Source organism: Trichomonas vaginalis, chromosome II (assembly GCF_026262505.1).
Source record: "Trichomonas vaginalis G3 chromosome II, whole genome shotgun sequence".
Taxonomy (NCBI): Eukaryota; Parabasalia; order Trichomonadida; family Trichomonadidae; genus Trichomonas; species Trichomonas vaginalis.
In genome coordinates, this window is record NC_067204.1 from 11838171 (window position 1) to 11851890 (window position 13720).

Sequence of the window (13720 nt, forward strand, 5' to 3'; positions counted from 1 at the left end):
TGAATAATTCAATAATACAACAATGATTTGTAAAAGTGTTACGCATAAAGTTAAAATTGGATCTCTAATTTTTCAAATTTTAACTTAAATATTTAATTAATAAAGTTATTTCATGAGAATAATTACTACGGAATGCATACATATTCTTTTAGATTGCATTCTATCAAATTGCCTCAATTTAGATGGTTTTAACTGAAGAAGAAGAAATCGACCTGACATAAATTTTGAAAAGGTTATTCAAATCGATTTGTGAAGAAAAAATTAAATTAAAATTATACTTAATTCAATTGATTATAAAAATTATATAAGCATAAATTGTGAGAGAAAAAAATTGATAGGAATAATGCCAATGCAAATTTATCAGTAGACACAATTCCTGATAGTAATTTATATTAATTTAATAAAAGGTACATTCACTATTTTTGACAAAATTTTAAATTTTCATGGGGTTGTAAATCTTATAATAACTAGATGAATAAGGAATGAATCCCAGTATAATGTGCATCATTATATTAAACACTATATGTAAGGCTAATGATTCTATTAACACTTATGAAGATCTATAGTATTTGAGCAGATAAATTTGATAATTTCCAAAACTCTTATATTTCAAAATTAAAGTGTGCGAATGCATTTAAATGAGAGCAAAAAGAGATTAATGCTGTTTAAACTAGGTGTTAATTTGCAATTATTTCGCATCACAAGAACTACCCAGTAAATTCGGCTATCTTTCTTTGCAATTATTCTCCATTATACATATAATATAATGGTTAGGGTTTGAAGAAAAGTTACTAGAGAATTATTGACTTTTGAAATAATGCAGAATTTTACTTGAAGAAATCATTAATTTATGAGTTCCAAATTGCTAAGCATGACGAAGGATCATTAAATTTGCTACAATTAAATACACTTATTGCAGAATTAAGATTTTTGAAATTAAAAGTTTGAAATATTGCCTTTTTGAATAAAAATTTAAATTTTATTATATAATCATGATAATATCTTATAGAAATTAAAAGAAAATATTTTAAACCATTCAAATATTTTGAATGTCTTATCAATTTAAAATATTAAAAGATAGCTTGATTTTATCATCATTAGTTGTTATCAAAGTTTTCTTCTTTTGATGAGCAACAGTAAATGATTTGTTAATTACTTGTCTTCCTTTTTCGCAGCAAAATCGAAAGTTATGATGATAATCTTGCTGTCAATTTTGAAACTCTCTGATTTACAAGTAAGCATTCCTTTGGAAAAGCAGTCCTATTCTGTTTTCAAGATATTTTAAAGCCTCCATTTCATACAATGCGCAGATCTATTCGAAATTGCAAGAACTATCAAGAAAAATGCAGCAGCAAAGAAGATTCCATAGTTTCTAGCATCAAAAATTTACAACCTTAATACAACAGTTAAAGAGAAGCTCGAAAAGAAAATATTTAACCATAAAGCTGGAAACCATTCGATATCTACTATTGGATCTAATAAAAAGTTAATTATAACATATTTAACATGCTATTTGTTGACTTTGTTCCATTATATTACCATATATATCTTTTTGAAATCTAAAATATTTTTACGATTTTAACCATGTGTTGTTGAAACCATATATCAATCTTAGCTAAAGTATAGTTTATGAGTCTGTCACCATCTAACGTATGAATTTTCAAAAATGTCAAATATGTTCATTTTTTCTGTAGATTCAGCCATAATTTCACGTTGTTATACTATTCAACTATTATTTAATATTTTTATCGATTTATATATATGATGAGATGCTTAGTTCTCCTGGAAATCGATTTTTAATCGCAATTTTAACTTTCCAAAAAAAATTCAAAAATAAAAATCCCTCTCAATTTTTTAACTTTTATAACTCGCCAAATCTCTAGCCAAATTTTTTTGGCCCGTATAAATATTGTTAGGCACTATATAGGGATGCTATTTATCCTATTTTCATCCCATTTTACTGTTATCGCCTAGTGAATGTACCTTTATTTAATATTCAGGGTGCACCCGTATGTACGTTTATTTGAGAGGAGGAGGATTACCCTCTCAATTTTGAGGGATTCGTTAGTTTATTTTCTCGATGAATATGCAATAAAATTTGATTTTTACCTTATCAATATACTTCATATAATATACACATGTTCATGTAAAAACTTTTTTCCAAAATCCTCAGGAATTAAGGGATTTTTGAATTTTAAGAATTTTTTTCGAATTTTTTCGAAAAAAAAATATTTTCAGAACAGCCTTAACGGCTAAGATTTAGGAACAATGTTAAGTATCAAAAAGAAAGGAGGTCTGATATAGACAACATATATCGTTGAAGGTTGAAAAAATCTCTAATATTTGAGCCCAAAATTTCAAATTTTAATTTTTTGAAAAAAGAGGCCACCCGTATGTACGTTTATTTGAGAGGAGGAGGATTATATTTTTGAAAGGGTGAAACATTATGAATATGTTAATTATATAATAATATGTATTATTATAAAAAAGAAAAAATAAAGCACGTTAAAATTTTTCTTTCTTGATTTTTTACAAAATCTACTTAGAATTATGCAAAATATGACTAAATAATTATAAATTTCAAGTTAAATTTTAATTTTGATAAATAATTTAAATTTCAAAATATCAAGTTCAGTTCGACTATGTATGTAGTAATTCCTCAATAAAGTGCCAAAACTCTATTAAAATATATGAACATTTTCAACATTTTAATGTTTTTATTTAAAAATTTGATGGAATATGAGCTTCAAACAATTATTATGTAAATAAAAATAATTAAATATATGTATTTATTCGTATTACAACCGTAGTAAGTCGATTCTTCCTTTCTTCTACTGAGTTTTGAATTTGATTTCGAATTGTAAAGAGATTCAAAGGGAAAATACTAGCGGATAAAAACTACCTCCATGAAAGGGTCATAATGGAGTCAAGTTGTATTTTTTGATATTTTTTGCTTTTCGAGCCTAAATAGGTAGCCAAGATAATGCCTAAAAATAAGGTTCTAAATTCTGAAGTTTACACGATCCTCTCGTGTGCACCCTTAATTTCAGATAATGCTCAAATTCAATAACCTGTTTTACAAAATAATTTATTCACCTATGTTTATGTTAATATTTTACACACCATAACAAATTATTAAAAAACCCTTTGATAATTCAGGTCACTTTTTGATCGCAAAATTTTTTCCCCAAAATATATTTTGTCACACAGAATTCTATTTACCTACTGATATTATGATAAAACTTGATTACGAAAAAAATGAATCTCTGAAATATCCAAAAAATACTCTCAATTTCAAATTTTTCAATTGAAATTGATATTCAGATTAAGCTCAAAAGCTTACTAATATAGAGCGCGTTATTTTTTCTCGATTAATTCAATTTTAGAAAAAATTCAATAAGCTTTCAAAATCATTATGGAGTCATCCCTGATCTCTCGCGATCTCGACTTACAGCATGGAGATCCAGAAACCAAGCGCCAAGAAATCTTAAAGTATTTCCAACAGACTTGGGATATCGATGAAATGGTCTACACACAATTAAAGTCTGATGATGTTTTCTATCACCGTGGAGATCCACTCCGCCACGTTATCATCTTCTATTATGGCCATACAGCTGCCTTTTATATTAACAAGATGATGTTGGCCAAAATGATCGACCATCGAATCAACCCAAACTATGAATCCATTTTTGCTATCGGCGTCGACGAGATGAGCTGGGATGATCTTAATAACAAGCATTACAACTGGCCATCCGTTGATGAATGCCGCAAATACAGAAAGCAGGTCTACGATGTTGTTGTTAACTATATCAAGACTGCTCCGCTTACAATGCCAATCACATGGGAAAATCCATTCTGGATCATTCTTATGGGTATTGAGCACGCAAGAATTCATATTGAAACATCATCACTTCTCCTTAGACAACTCCCAATTAATGAACTCGTTTCTGGCAGATTTGGAAAGATCTGCACTGAATACCCAGCAGCTCCAAAGAACGAATTGCTTCCAGTCCCAGGAGGCGTCGTCAATCTTGGAAAATCCATGGACCATCCAACATACGGCTGGGATAACGAATATGGCACACATACAGAAACCATCAAGGACTTCAAAGCTTCCAAGTACCTCGTTTCTAACGAAGAGTATCTTGAATTCGTCAAAGCTGGCGGCTATCATCAGCAGAAGTACTGGACAGAGGAAGGCTGGAACTGGAAGGAATACAAGAAAGCCGAAATGCCATTGTTCTGGATCAAGGAAGGCGAAGATTACAAGTTAAGGCTTGTAGCTGAAATCATTCCAATGCCATGGTCCTGGCCTGTTGAGATCAACTACCTCGAAGCCAAGGCCTTTACAAACTGGAAGGCTGAAGTTACAGGTAAAAAGATCAGATTACCAACAGAAGCTGAATGGATGAGACTCCATGAGTACTGCCAAGTCAAGGACATCTTGGAATGGAAGGAAGCTCCAGGAAATCTCAACTTCGAGCACTACATGTCGACATGCCCAGTCAACAAGTTCGCTTTCGGAGAATTCTACGATGTTGTCGGCAACGCTTGGCAATGGACCGAATCGCCAATCACAGGATACAGCGGTTTCAAAGTTCACCCAATTTACGACGATTTCACAGTTCCAACATACGATGGCAAGCATAACCTCTTCAAAGGTGGTGCTTGGCTTTCTTCAGGAAATGAAGCTACGAAATACGCAAGATACGCTTTCAGACGTCATTTCTACCAAGTTGCGGGTATTAGATACATCGAATCCGACCAGGACGTTGTTATCAACACTAATGAATACGCAACAGACCCAGATGTCGTCCTTTCATGCGAAGCCAGCTACGGAGAGAAATACGATTCAAATCCTCTCTTCCCGAACTTCTACATCTCACTCAAACAACTCATTCTCGATGTTACAAAGGGCAAAGACATCAAGCGTGTCTTAGATCTCAATGCAGACACAGGACGTCTTGCATTCGAACTTGCCTCACATTTTGAGGACATTACAGCTCTTGATTTCACCGCCAGATTCCTGAGATTTGCAATCCAGCTCCAGGAAAGAGGCTGCGCTCGTTACGTATTCAAAGACGAAGGCGAGTTGTCATTCTACAGAGACGTTGTCCTTGATGAGTACGGTCTTAAGAAGCGTGACAACATCCTCTTCATGCAGGCTGATGCTCAGAACATTAAGGAACTTTACACAGGTTATGACCTTGTAATTATTCCAAATCTCCTTGAAGAACTCATTTATCCACGTAGAGTTCTTTCTTCCATTCACGAGAGAATGAACAAAGGATCAACTCTCATCATCTCTTCTACTTACGAGTTCAACAATGAAATCACTAAGCGCGAGGACCTCCTTGGTGGCTTCAAGAAGGACGGAGAACCAGTTACTTCTCTTGACGGACTCAAGGAAGTCTTAGGAAAGCATTTCGAACTTGTTCAAGAGCCAAAGGACATTTCATTCCTCGTTAAGAAGTCTTCAAGAGTTGCTGAGATCAGAAAATCTCAAGTTACTGTTTGGAAACTTAAGTAATTTTGTTTTACATTTTTTCATATTTAAAACTTTTCTTTTTCAACATCTAAAGTTTAGATTCTAAACAGTCATTAAGTTTGCTTTAAGTCCTTTTTCATGTAACGGTAGTAGTAGGGTAGGAAGGGTTGTGTGACTTTTTTTGTTACATCTATATATAGACGATGCATAAAAATATATTTATTCATAAATCATTAAAAAATTAACATTGATTTTAAAATAATTTATTTTATCTTTTATAAAAGAAGTTATATATAGATGATGTCAGATATTCCACGATTAATTAAACCAATGTTAAAATCCTGAATGGAATCAATGGAGTCATAAACGAGTAAAATAAACTTTAAAAATTCATGTCTTTCATTTCTGAATAATTTATTTTTATTTTGTATGAAATGAGTGTCAAGACTAACGACGTTAAAAAATTAGGATTCACAAACAGGGAAATAAAGGATATATTAGAGGAGGCGGGTTATGAGGTTGATAAATATTATTTAAGAAATTGTCAAAAATTCGCGGAGTTTTTAAATGAGTTTGATTATGATGGAAAAATGAATAAAGATGATGTTATAAATTTCTTATATCCCGCATCTAAAAAAGAAAAACCTAAAGAACCTGATGTTTTCCCTGAATATTATGAAGAACGAATTAAAGATGATGAATATGATGAAATTGAAAGACTGGAAAAAATAAGAGATGAAATAGATGAAAAAATTAAGGAATTAAGAGAAGTTGAAAAATATAATGAAAATGAAGTAGAGGGTTTAATGAATATCCCAGCTTCAGAATCAGAAGTTCAGAAATCTCATGAAAAAAGATATAAAAATTATGTCTCAGAATCAACACAAAATTTATTAGATGGTGAAATAGACGAAACACTTTCAGAAGAAGGTACTAAATTTATTCGTAAACATAAGTTACAATTTATTGATAATGAAGAATACCCCTGTATCTTATTTTCATCACCTTTAGATTCCGAAAAATTCAAAAAAGCTCTTAGAAACGTGACATATGCAACTAATACGATTAAGAAAGAAGATCATGATATTTACACAAATTATTATTTAAGTAAATGCACGGGTGTTGATAAAGTTTTTGATTTATTAGATAAAATATCAAAAGAAACCATTGGAACATATAAAATTTTGTGTGATTGCGGTTTCATTGTTGAAGATACCAATAATGTTTCATATGAAAGAACAGCACCGAAGGAAGATGAAGTGGAAAGGTCTATACCATTCGTTATTAAGAACATAAAAGATATGAAAACGTATAAGCATTATATTTATTCATTTATTTCAGAAAAAATGGAAGCAACCCATAAAACATCTTCTCATCATTTTATAGCTATTCATACATTCCTTTTCAAAGTTGTGAAATTAAATAAGACAGGAATTAAATTTAATGTATCAGGGTACGCATTCTTGAGTAAATTAAAATGTATTCGTCACGTCGCAGATGATAAAAATTTATGTGTTCTTAATTCATTTTATGGACTTTAATAAAAATAAACTTTATTTTTATTTATTTTTTGATATTTTATTCTTTCATAAATGAACAAAAACGGAACAGCTAAAATGAATGATAATCAAATTAGGGCAGAAGGTAGAAGGTTATTTAAACGCTTCTATAACATTCCTGATGGTGTTAATCCTAAAACTCGTAGAAGCTATTTAAATGAAGCAATAGATGCATATGACGGGTTTAACATTTCATCAGAAAGTGAGAGATTAGCGAGAATGTTAAATGTTAATATTGATTTCTATTATTGTGATCCTCAACCAGAAGACGTGGACATAAATAAGGTAGACTTTCCATTAGTGGAATCAATAATGATAGATCCAGAATTTGAAACAGTAAATATTTTATTAACACAGAGTCCATGTGGAAAACTTCACGCTGACAGAATAACAGACGTTGAAGCACTCACCGGCTATAAAGTTTGTCCATATTGTAAAGAAGAAGTTTATTCTATCCGTGATGATCCAGAAAGGAAAAACCAAAGAAGATTTTTAAAGCATTGTGAGAAATGTAAAGAAAATAATGGAAGATTAATTCAAGACGTTCAATTGCAAAATACCCAGCAACCATATGCACCACATATTACGAAACAGAAGATATATCAGTGGTTATTAGCTCACAATTTGCAGGAATATTATAAACCGACAAGATATTATATTACTTTTGACTTTGAAACATTAGAGACTAAAGAAGAATTACAACTTTCTGAGTGTGCAACTTTGAACGCTTACTTAAAACCATTCATGGTATCATCAACGGTTAAATTAAACGATAAAACATATACGAGGAATTTTTGCTTAACTTCGAGTGATTCTTTTATTTCTGATTGGATTGAGTTTTTATTTTCAACCTGTTCATTAGTTGCTAAATCAAATATTGAACAATATGAAGAATTATTGAAGCCGCAAACGGTGGGGACTTTGTCTCATACATTAAATGAAAAACAGAAGGAAGCATTTAAAGAACTTCTAGATGAGGAATTCAATAAAGTGAATATCATAGGTTTTAATTCAGGAAAGTTTGATTTAAATTTAATTCTTCATGATTTAAACACTGCAAAATGGAAAATAAAATCAATGCTGGGTTCATCTTCACAATTTAAGCAAATCATTGTAAAGAAAACAAACGTTCCATATGAATTAAGATTTATTGACATCAGAAATTATATAGCGGGTGGGACATTAGACCAATTCACTCAAGATTTCGGAAACAATAAATCACGTGTTAAATCCTTTTTCCCTTATCAATTCATCACGTGGGAAAATTACGAAGAAGAATTATATAAAGTGGAACCATTCACTCAAGATTCATTTTATTCAGCATTAACTCAAGAAACTATATCAGATAGTGATTATCAAATATATCTCAATGATGCTAAAAACTTTAAGAATAGATTAGAATATTTTATTCATTATTGCAATAAAGATGTTGAAATTATGATTGACCCAATTGATAAAATTATTGAAGAAACATTTGTTTATAAAATTGACACGCTTCATAATCTTTCTTTATCATCGAATGCTTCAATGATTCGTTACGCTTTAGCATATAAAGACTTTAATCCTAATGAAAAATATCCTGAGGAAGAGATAGAATCAAGTTTTGAATTAACGAAAAAGTATTGGAAATATAAAATTGAATCATATAAGAAACAAGATAAAAAAGCAGAAAGAGATACTAAAAATAATGTTTCAATGGATGATTTTCAATACTATCATGATTTAATCCTTTCATCTAAATGCAAAATGTGTGGTAAAGTGTTTACATATGCAAATAAACCAACATTAGATAGAATCGATAATGAAAAACCACATACCAAAGAAAATTGTCAGTTAATGTGTTGTTATTGCAATGTCGTAAAATCAAATAAAGATGAAGATGTTCAACGTTTAAGAATCAATTTAAGAAATTATGCATTAAAAAATAATTTACCAATGACTTTAGATTCAGTTGAAGCTTATCACATTCTCCGTAATGGAATTACTGGTGGTCTATCAAATGTTCAACATAGAGTAAATCTTAAAGGAATCACGCACATTAATAAACTTTCATATAATCCAGAAACTAAAACTGTATCAAATGAGGACACCACTAACATTATGACTCATTTCGTTGGTGTTGACTTTAATTCATTATATCCTTCATCATTTTCATCTAATCCTCATGATTTCATTCAATATACTGACCATAAAATGTATATGCCGGGAAGATTGAATGGTGTTATCATTTGTGATACAACAACAAAGAAAGCAAAAGCATTGGGAATAATTAAGAAGAAAAATACTTTATTCGTGGCTGAAGTAAAGGGTCACATTGATGAAAAATACATTAATGATTACATAAACTTTTTACCGATAATAAGAAACTTAGATATTATCACAGATGAAAAAACAATTGGTGGTTTTATGTATAATTACATGAAATCAAACAATCTACCAGTTGACCAGAAACAGAGAAAATTAACTCAGTTAGCATCAACACACAACCAATATCAACCATTTTCTTCTTATTATCTTTGGTATCTAATCGACAGATTTCATTTTATCATTGATGACATTCAATCAATTTTAACATTTACTAAAAACACTTGCTTTAATGAATTTGCGAATGAATTTATGAACGAAAGACAAAAGGCTGAATTAGAAGGAAATAAAGGAAAAAGTTTATTTTGCAAGATTTCACTTAATGGATCATATGGTTACGATGCAATGAATACACAAAATTACACAAAGACTAAAATAATGAATGCACAGAAGGCACGCGTTGCATGTATGTCAAATAAGTTTAAAAACATAAGAGAAATAGGAGAGGATACGTATCAAGTGATGCTCAAAGATAGATTTTATAGATGTGATACACGTTTACAAGAGGCATTCTTCACTTTAGATAATGCTAAATACTGGTATTTGGTTTTCATTTATGATTTTATGTATAAATGCATGAATGTTAATCGTTTTCATTTCATTGAAGGTGATACTGATTCATCTTATTGGGCAATCGCTGGTGATCCAAATCTTCCTAACACTCAAGCATTTCAAGCAATTGTTACTGATAAACAATTTTATGATAAAAACATTTTCAAATTCGCACCATTTGATTTCTTCTGTTTTGATGAGAAATTTAAACCTAAATTAAAGAATAAAGCTGAAGAAAAAGCACATGAGAAGAAGTTATTGGGTTTAGCAATTGAGAAACAAGGTGATAACATGGTTGCTTTATGCCCCAAGTGTTATACATCATTCAACGGTTCAATTGATGGAGGTGATTTTAAAAAGATTGCACAAAAAATGAAAGGTGTTAGTTTACGACAAAATAAACAATTAACACCTAAAAATTATTTGGATATAATAAATGATAAAGTGATATTTGATGGTCAGAATATTAATTTACAACTTAAAAATGGGTCAATGACTCGCTTAACAATTGGTAAGACTGCATTAACAGGAGCACACACTAAGGCTGTATGTTGTGAAAATGGATGTTGTATGCCATTTATTTAATACAATTTAAAATTTTATTTTTAATAAAATGCCACAGAAGAGACAAAAGGAACCGTTAATGATGGTTTTGATTCTTGATCAAAGAGGTGGGCGCCCTTAAAACATTTATTTTATTTTTATATAAATGGATAATGTAGATTTAAAAATTTTAATTGATGATTTAGTATTTAATCAAAATTTTCTTACTTATTATGAATTAAAAGCATATCTCCAAAAATATGATGAAAATATAACGGGTGATGATATGGATTATTATTATTCATATTATAAAAATGAAATTTTGAAATATCATGATAAAATAATTTCTAAAATTAAAGACAAAATTAAAAATAATGAATATACAAAGGGAAAAACTAAATCACAACTTAAACAATTGAAAGATTTCAAAAATAAAGTATTAACAGAAGAAGATATTGATGAATTATATAAATTATATAATCCTGAGCTGCAAAAAACAAAGGAACAAAAGCTAAAAGTGCAAAACGCCCAGGTCATTCAGACCATAAATGAAGCACAAGCTTTAATTTATGATTCATTAGTTAAACCACATTCAGCCCGACTTTTAAATGAAGATCAACTTTTGGAATTCATCCTTCAACATAAACTCGAAGCGGGAAAGTATATCAAACCTTTATATACAGCATATTTAAAACAAATGAATAGAATACATCCGGAATTAATGAAAGGGGAATGAAATCCAAAACTTCATCATCCAAAATCAAAGCAAATAAAATTAAACCACTTGCAACCCCAAAACCTCCAACAGTAGTACCTCCTCCTCCTTCAGTTAATCCTTCATCATTCACTTTATTATATCCATTTCAAACATTAAAGAAGCAAAAAGATTTTAAAAAGGATTTCAAAATATTAAATAAACCAATTGACCCAAAAATTCAACCGTTAAAGGAAAAATTTGGTCGCCCTTCATTTGCACCATATCCATATTCATACGAAATCGATCATTTAGAATATTCAAAAGGAAATGTTACTTATTTATTTGTCATTAACATTAACACAAGATATTTATATTGCATTCCGGTGAAAGGGAAAACAGAACAGGAAACAAGAAGAGCTATTCAATACTTACTAGATCATGAAAGAGTGGATAATATCAGGGGTGATGGTGATAAAGGATTTCAGGCAGCTATGGCTCATTATTTCCCACAAATTAATTTTTACTTTTCATCCTCTCCATATACGTTTCATAATAAAATAGTTGATGCAGTAATGAGAACTCTTAGAGATGCGTTAGGGGTTAACGGTCAGATATACTGGGATGGAAATCATGACTCCATCATACAGCAGTTAGTATATTATTACAATAATTCATGGCATAGAACTATAAACATGAAACCGGTGGAAATGAAAAATGATATTTCAAAAGAATGGGAATATATTAGAAAGCAAATGGAAAGGTTAAATGATGTTAAACGTGAACAAATTAATTCGGGGCTCATGAATTTTAAACAAGGGGATAAAGTTTTGATTCATCTCGATTATGGAAAAACTGATAAATCAATGACAAAAAGAAGACGAAGATTTGACACAATAGCTGAATTTGTTAGATATATTAACGGTAATGTATTAGTTGAGGTTAACAATAAATTAATAGAAATTCCGATTTATTTTATTACTCCATTATATTTAAATAACATTTAATTTTTTTATTTCGTAAGAAATGAGTGACAACGAAGCAACCAAGAGTCCAGACGATGAATATAAAAAGAAACTAAACAGAATTAAATCAAAAATATGCTATTGCAAAAAGAAGCAGCAATGTGGTGGGGTTGAAAACGATAAAGAGAGGAAAGAAATAATCGAAAAATTAGAAACTTATCGTTCAATCATTAAACTGAGTGAAGCAAAAATAAAAAATTTAATAGAATAAATAAATTGATTGGAAGAGATGAATTTAATAAAGATGAATTTTTAAACTCAATCCAAAAATAATTCATAAATACCTTCCTCCCATGATGTTGTCAAAATGTCATGTTGTCAACATTTTTCAGAGAAGTTAAATGACCTGGTAGCACATGGTAACATGGTAGCACCTTCGGTTCTTTAAAAATAATTCATTATTGAAGTACCTGAAAACATTAACGATAAAATATATTTTTGGTCGTTTATGATAAAAATAAATGATTCATTTACTCACAATATTTTTGTACAAAACAACCCCAAACTTTTAACCTCTTTTCTGCAGCTTCAAATGCTATCTTAGCGAGTTCATATTCTCTAAATTCTCTCTTTAAATCTTCTTGTTCCCATTGGTCTAGTTCGTATGGAGAATCTCTATAACCATAACATATCTCACGTTCGTGTTCTAATTGTTTTTCACACATTTTTCCAACTTCTTCTTCAAACAAATGTTTAGCATTCTCTACTGTATCTTCGAGTTCTTCTTCTTCTAATTTCTCATGAACTTTCTTGTCTATGGAGTCCATAATTTTTCCAACTGCTATGCAATATTTTGGAGAAGCCAACATTGCTATATAGTTTATAAGTCTTGGGTCTACATACGTTCCTCTAACCTGTTTGATTTCATCAGGAATTCCTGCATGAATTTTGTATAAAAAGCAACCGTCGGAATTCTGGCGGTTGCTATATTCTTCACAAAATGCCTTATAATACTCTTCCCAGGACTTATTTTCCAACAACTTTCTAAAGTCTTTCCTAAACTGTTGACACATCTTTGTTGCATTAATGTAACCATCCTTGTCTCTACGTAAGACTTCAATACCATTATAAGTGCCTTTTGTGAATGTTTCACCATTAGATTTGTTTGTGAATGTTTTTGCTTCGACTGACATTTCTGTTCTTACATACAAAATAAAAAAAAATAAAAATAATTTTAAAACTAACTTTATTTTTGGGCTGCATCATATTTCCAGGACTGTTGTCAAAATGTCATGTTGTCTCATTTTTTCAGAAAAGTTAAATTACCTGGTAGCAGTGAAATAAAATTTTGTTATCAGTTATTTTATCATCGTTTTATTAAGTTCATCTTTAGTTAATAATTTGAATGGATTCGCTAATGTTCCACCTTGAGTCACAACACCTGCCCTGGCTAATTGTGAAGAACCTGGGATAAGTACTCCACGAAATGATTTCATTGGCATCATTAATTTAGAAATAGTTGGCTTAATTAATTTTGTCATTTATGATAAAAATA

The 13720-nt window shown here is 30.3% G+C and overlaps 4 protein-coding genes and 1 pseudogene across 5 annotated transcripts, besides 3 other annotated features; 4 read left to right on the forward strand and 1 right to left on the reverse strand.

Annotated features, from left to right (window-relative positions):
• The first annotated feature begins 402 nt into the window (after positions 1–402).
• Positions 403–1990: a mobile genetic element.
• Positions 1991–1999: 9 nt separating this feature from the next.
• Positions 2000–3040: a mobile genetic element.
• A 374-nt stretch (positions 3041–3414) lies between these two features.
• On the forward strand, positions 3415–5672 carry TVAGG3_0529210 (dimethylhistidine N-methyltransferase protein; the record flags this gene model as incomplete). The annotated part of the gene is made up of 1 exon (XM_001583970.2): positions 3416–5530. One exon carries the CDS (start codon positions 3416–3418, stop codon positions 5528–5530), a length of 2115 nt encoding a protein of 704 aa, XP_001584020.1.
• A 216-nt stretch (positions 5673–5888) lies between these two features.
• Positions 5889–13720: part of a mobile genetic element that runs on past the window's edge.
• Positions 5923–7029, forward strand: TVAGG3_0529230 (uncharacterized protein; the record flags this gene model as incomplete). Its single annotated transcript, XM_051237541.1, has 1 exon — positions 5923–7029. The coding sequence occupies one exon, from the start codon at positions 5923–5925 to the stop codon at positions 7027–7029; it is 1107 nt and encodes a 368-aa protein (XP_051095365.1).
• On the forward strand, positions 7081–10548 carry TVAGG3_0529240 (DNA/RNA polymerases family; the record flags this gene model as incomplete). The annotated part of the gene is made up of 1 exon (XM_051237542.1): positions 7081–10548. The coding sequence occupies one exon, from the start codon at positions 7081–7083 to the stop codon at positions 10546–10548; it is 3468 nt and encodes a 1155-aa protein (XP_051095366.1).
• On the forward strand, positions 10673–12207 carry TVAGG3_0529250 (annotated as a pseudogene). Its single transcript has one exon. A coding segment is annotated over exon 1 (1535 nt).
• On the reverse strand, positions 12696–13358 carry TVAGG3_0529260 (uncharacterized protein; the record flags this gene model as incomplete). Its single annotated transcript, XM_051237543.1, has 1 exon — positions 12696–13358. The coding sequence occupies one exon, from the start codon at positions 13356–13358 to the stop codon at positions 12696–12698; it is 663 nt and encodes a 220-aa protein (XP_051095367.1).